Here is a 5,819-nt window from a genome sequence, read left to right as displayed (position 1 = left end):
AATTTTCCCAAAGATAATAATGTGGCTTCGCCTCTCTCATAATTGCAAAAATCTCTGAAGGTCTAATTGACATGACTAGTCCTATAAATAAGTTTGGAAGCCAAACAATAATTAGTGTTAGCCATATAGATTATAAAAGCCAATAATTTGTGCATTCTTTGCTTGGTACAAATGCAAGAATTTTAGGGTAGGAAATAATTTTTTTTAAATAAAAAAAATTTCAAAAGGAAGAAAAATTTGTAAAGAATATTTAATGTAAATTATATTAAAATGAAGTAAAATATTATTAAATTTACTTTAAATTAGTATAATATAAATTCTTCTTATATGATATTAATCTTACAACATATATATTAATTTTTAAGATGATTTTAATACATATTATAACATTATATTCTACCAAAAAAAAGTTTTTTTTCCGAGCAAAATCTTAATTCGGAAGTTTATAAGTTTTTTTTTTTTTTTTGAAAAAAAATTATATCAAAATATTCTAATGAAGTATACCATTGAAATTTATTTAATTTATACTAAAATTAATATAATTAATGATATCGTATATAACACTAATTTTGTACTTAAGATAGAAATAACTCAAATAAGTAATAAAGTATTCTAAAGAAGTTTTTTAGTAGCATGGTTGAGAGGAGCTTTGGTTTATTGAGCTCAATTATTGAGCCATTTTAATGTTCAAGTTAAATGTGTATTAATTAATGTAATTTATTTACATTATTTTTGGTCTTACTTATGATAATAGAAAAATGCTATTTATGTTAATTTAAAATTTCTTTTGTTGATGTTGTAAACCCTAATTTGTTCGAATTAGGTTAACTAAGGCTTTGCTTGTGCTAAAAAAAGGCTTCGTTTGTGATAGCTTTCTTACTACTTCTTAAACTAGCTTTTTAGTACAAAAATTAAAATTTTTGTACTAGAAAGTTGCCTTAAGAAACAGTAAGAAAATCGTCCCAAACAAAGCCTAAGTTACATATGAGGACTTCTATCAGACTTAAGATCTCTCTCTGTCTCTCTCTCTTTCTAATGTGTTTAAATGATTCTGCAAACATACATTAAACATTATTCACCAGTAGAGATTCAGAAATCATTGTATCAGTTTATTTACATATTGTCTAAGTTCTATGCTACACATAGAAAATTGTAGAAAACAATGCAGCATCAACATTCTTAATTTGTCAATTATTACTTGCAGTATGCTTTCTTTGGCTCAATTCTTACAGTTGGTGCCATGATTGGTGCTATTACAAGTGGACGTATTGCTGATTTTTTCGGCCGAAAAGGAGTAAGAAGCACTTTACTTAATCATGAAAATCAAATTCTTTTTTAAGTTTCGTTTGAGACAACTTTCTTACTGCTTCTTAAAGCATCTTTCTAGTATAAACTTTTATTTGTTGTACTGAAAAGCTGCTTTAAGAAGCAGTAAGAAAGTTGCCCCAAACAAAGCCTTGGCCTCCATTTGGGACATCTTTCTTATTATTTTCTACAACAATTTTCTAATGCAAAAATGTTTTGAAAGCAGCAAAAAAGCTGTCCCAAACAAATCTTTAATCATTTCTAATTTGTTCTTTCATTGATAAAGGCAATGAGAATCTCAGCTGCTTTCTGCATCATAGGGTGGCTTTCTGTTCTCCTCGCCAAGGTTTGTCATCTCTTATATGTATATTGTATATATATAAGGCTTCGTTTGGGACGGCTTTCTTACTGCTTCGTAAAACGGCTTTTTAGTATCAAAAATATAATATTTGTACTAAAAAGCCACTTTAAGAAACATGAAAAAAATCGTCCCAAACGAAACCTAAATATAATAGTTCTAGTTATTGCTGATTAGGAAGAAAACCAATCTGATTGAACAAATTTACATTCTAAAGAATGCTTTGATGCTCTACTTTGGGAGATTTGCTTCAGGCTATGGAATTGGAGTCCTCTCTTATGTGGTATGTCTCCAGGTTAATACTTGATGTTCTTGCTTACCATTACAGTATGAAACATAGTATGATCATTTTACAGGTGCCAGTGTTCATTGCTGAAATAGCACCAAAGAATTTAAGGGGAGGCCTCACTACCCTTAACCAGGTTGGGAGATTTATATCAGAGTGATCAATGAAATATAGAAAGATACACATAAAATGTTTACTGATTCCTAATTTGTGCATTAATGGTAACTCTTACTAACCATGCAGTTATTGATCTGTGTTGGAGGTTCAGCTGCTTTCATACTTGGTGCATTTGTCACTTGGCGCAAGTTGGTATTACTAGGTAGAAATCTTTAGTCTCTTCTTATCTGCTTGTGTGCTGGATCTTCGTACAATGCTAAGACGTTAAACTATATATTTCTCTACCGCCGCGAATATTCCAGGACGCAACAATGATTATGAAAAGTAATTGGGGATTGAAAGTACTATGGTCATGGAAATATAAAGTTAAAAAATTGAGGGATTGGAGATAGCACAATAGCTCTATTTCCCTACATTTGCAAATCATCAAAATTGGTCACTTTTGGAATCCTCCTCTGAAGGCTAGCTGTCGCTACTGCTTGCGGTTTGACGCTGGCGTTGTTGCTCTGTTTAGTAGCTAATAAACTTCAGTTCTTATTTTAGCTACATATAATTAGATAGTTTGGTTTTTATGTTTTTGTGAGAGCTATGACCATTTAAGCAGCATACACATTATTATATGTAACAGGCTGCTATCTTGTAAAAGAGGGAGATGAACAATAAAATGTGTTTAGGTTCTGTTTCTATGGGTTATGTATCCTGAGTAGATCAGGTGGTGTTGCCCATCCAAGAAGCTCGTTCTTGGGAATTTTTTGAGCTGCCAGTTCCTGCAGCTCGCGCTGTGTCCGTCACCCACTTCTCCCTCCTGTCCAGTGTCACTGTTGTTTTCCCTTCCCAATTCTCTTCTACTGCCCCTGTCCTAGTTCGGATTTCAAAGCACTTTGAAATGTATCATGAAAATTTCAAATATATAATCAAACAACTTTTGTATTTTTAAAATGCAATTATGTCCATATTAACAATATGTGAAATGATAGATACATCAATGGGCTAATCATACAGGACTGGTTCCTTGCCTTGTTCTCATTTTCGGCCTCTGCTGGGTTCCAGAATCACCAAGATGGCTGGTATGAAAACAACACAATCTTAATGAAACAATATTTAACCAATCTGCAAATGTCTTTCTGAAACACTGTAAATCTTCACAGGCAAAGGTTGGGCGACACATAGAGTTCAATATTTCCTTACAGAAGCTGCATGGAAAGGAAGCTGACATCTCCCAAGAAGCAGCAGAAATTCTTGTTTGATATTCTTATCTTATAAAATTCATAAAAAAACTGTTTTAGCTCAAAGAAAGCATGATAGAAGTGCTGAAAACCATCAGAATTGACAGGAATACATTGAAACACTTGAGAAACTTCCCAAGGCAAGAGTTTTAGATCTATTTCAGAGGCGATATATCCGTTCTGTCATTGTGAGAAGAACCATAGAAACCCAATCTTCTCATCTTATTATATACAAAATATTACAGATTAAATTGACTAAGTAGTGAATGGTTCTCAGGTTGGAGTAGGCCTTATGGTATTTCAGCAAATTGGAGGGATTAATGGAATTGGGTTCTATGCAAGTGAAACATTTGTAGCAGCAGGTATTAGTAATTGTAATAATATAATGACATTTATACTAACTTTTATCATCAATTTGTAAGCTTTTTGCTCAATAAAAAAATTTTCAGGATTCTCTTCAGGCAAACTTGGAACAATTCTGTGTGGTTTCATTCAGGTTTAAATCCTTAGCCAAATTCCTGTTTTATTTCCCAACACTTAACCATCTGCAATTTCTCAGTTACCAATAACAGTTCTGGGTGCATTTCTCATGGATAGAAGTGGAAGAAGAGCTCTTCTGATAGTAAGTAGAGGGAAATGTGTAGATTTTTGTTTTTTTCTGCATCAAAATTACATTTCAAGTCAACTAATGTTGATGATGTTACAGGTTTCTGCATCAGGAACATGCTTTGGCACTTTCATGGCCGGAGCTTCATTCTTTTTAAAGGTAAATGGAAAGCTATTATTAACTTTTCTGCAGTCATTAAAGTTCTCTTTAGTCTGAAGGAATTGGAAGAGTTAAAATGAAATTTATAAGGAAATGGAAGTATAAAGAGATATAAATGCTTGTGCAACAGGGCCAAGGAATACTCTTACAATGGGTTCCTATGTTAGCACTTATTGGCATACTGGTACGCAAATTCTTACCATTGAATACTGCTATTGAATTTCTTTATTTTCCTAGTATAAAACAGTTCATGATATATAAAGGTTATAACTTATATTTCCTCATCTATGGTTCACAAAAATTCTAATTTTCACAGAGTTCTACAGGTATATATTTCAGCATTTTCAATTGGCATGGGAGCAGTTCCTTGGGTCATCATGTCGGAGGTATAACACCAAGGCTCCGTTTGGGACAACTTTCTTATAGTTTTCTAAAGCAACTTTTTAGTACAAAAATGCTTTGAAAATAATGAAATACAGCGGAAAAAACGGTCTCAAACGATACCTAAATAAAACTTTGTTCACAGAACAAAATCTCCCCATATTCGATTGGTTAATAACTCGATAATACAATCATCTCTTCCTTTCTCTCTATTTATGTCAGACATTAAGGCTTTCAAATAAGCTTCATGTTGCAGATCTGAGCAGACAAATCTGCTTGTATACTCGACGAGCAAAGTGGAATAATAGTTGAAATCTCTCATACTCGGCTCGTTTACGCCCCTAATGAAAGCAAGGCTCATTGCAATTTTCACATTTTCAAAGCCTTTTGCTTAAGATTAACAAGAGATTAACTTGTGATTTGCTGCAGATATTTCCAATTAACATTAAAGCAACAGGTGGAAGCTTAGTAACTTTAGTTAACTGGTTTGGCTCCTGGTTAGTCTCCTACTCCTTCAATTTTCTAATGGACTGGAGTCGTGCAGGTATGTTAAGAAAAAAAACTTCCAGTTTAAGTACTTAATTGCAGTGAATGCACAGCATTTTTTTTACTGAAAGCTAAACCAATATGCTTCTAATATGAGAAAAATATGAGAAAAATATGATTATTGTTAATTGAAAGCCATGAGATTCTAATAATTTGAATTTTTTATATTTTTTTTTTTCAAATTTCTTTTCCAATGGTTACACCTTACAAATTTTAGAGGAAAACTGTGACTAAGGATTCGTTTGGGATTGCTTTCGTACAGCTTTTTAAAGCAACTTTTTAGTAATTTTGGTACTAAAATGCTGCTTTAAGAAGCAGTAAGCAAGCTGTCCCAAACGAAACCTAAATCATTTTCGTTTCAGGTACCTTTTTCATCTACGCAGCAGCCAATGCAGCAACAGTTTTGTTTGTAGCTATGATAGTGCCAGAAACCAAGGGAAAAACCTTGGAAGAAATTAATGAATCCATGAATTCTAGAAAATAACAGGTTGAGGGAAATCTATTGAGCAAGGGGAAATTGACTATGTCATTTATCTAAACAATTTTTCAAGTATTCATGTTTTACTTCTCTTTTTACAATTTCTATCATTTATATTAGTATTGCTTCAATGAAAACTAGCTTTGATTTTCGCAAAAAAAATTGTGGCTTCAAGGAGTTGGTGCTACGAGTGCTTTTGGATTGATTTACGAATTAAACGTAGTTAGGATGTATAAACCTCAATATATGTCTTTCGTCCTCTGAACTTAGGCTTAGTTTGGGACAACTTTCTTAGTGCTTTCTAAAAAGCTTTTTAGTTCAAAATTTTTTTGAAATAGAAAATTTTGTATCAAAAA

General features: G+C 32.5%; 1 protein-coding gene across 1 annotated transcript in view; it reads left to right on the top strand.

Annotated features, from left to right (window-relative positions):
- Positions 1-5,617, top strand: part of LOC110113794 (sugar transporter ERD6-like 16) — a gene marked incomplete in the record, with an annotated part of 6,849 nt that extends 1,232 nt beyond the window's left edge. The window contains 16 exon segments of the mRNA XM_020846491.2: positions 1,233-1,294; positions 1,592-1,651; positions 1,881-1,946; positions 2,020-2,085; positions 2,193-2,268; positions 3,069-3,133; positions 3,215-3,307; positions 3,400-3,480; positions 3,570-3,654; positions 3,742-3,788; positions 3,852-3,914; positions 3,999-4,058; positions 4,189-4,242; positions 4,385-4,444; positions 4,869-4,983; positions 5,348-5,617. Of these exon segments, the coding sequence (XP_020702150.1) occupies positions 1,233-1,294; positions 1,592-1,651; positions 1,881-1,946; positions 2,020-2,085; positions 2,193-2,268; positions 3,069-3,133; positions 3,215-3,307; positions 3,400-3,480; positions 3,570-3,654; positions 3,742-3,788; positions 3,852-3,914; positions 3,999-4,058; positions 4,189-4,242; positions 4,385-4,444; positions 4,869-4,983; positions 5,348-5,469 (1,175 nt within the window).
- Between the last annotated feature and the right edge of the window lie 202 nt (positions 5,618-5,819).

This window comes from Dendrobium catenatum, unplaced genomic scaffold (assembly GCF_001605985.2).
Source record: "Dendrobium catenatum unplaced genomic scaffold, ASM160598v2 fragScaff_scaffold_1117, whole genome shotgun sequence".
Taxonomy (NCBI): domain Eukaryota; kingdom Viridiplantae; phylum Streptophyta; class Magnoliopsida; order Asparagales; family Orchidaceae; genus Dendrobium; species Dendrobium catenatum.
Note: the sequence above shows the minus strand (reverse complement) of the source record. Positions and strands in the feature narration are given on the sequence as shown.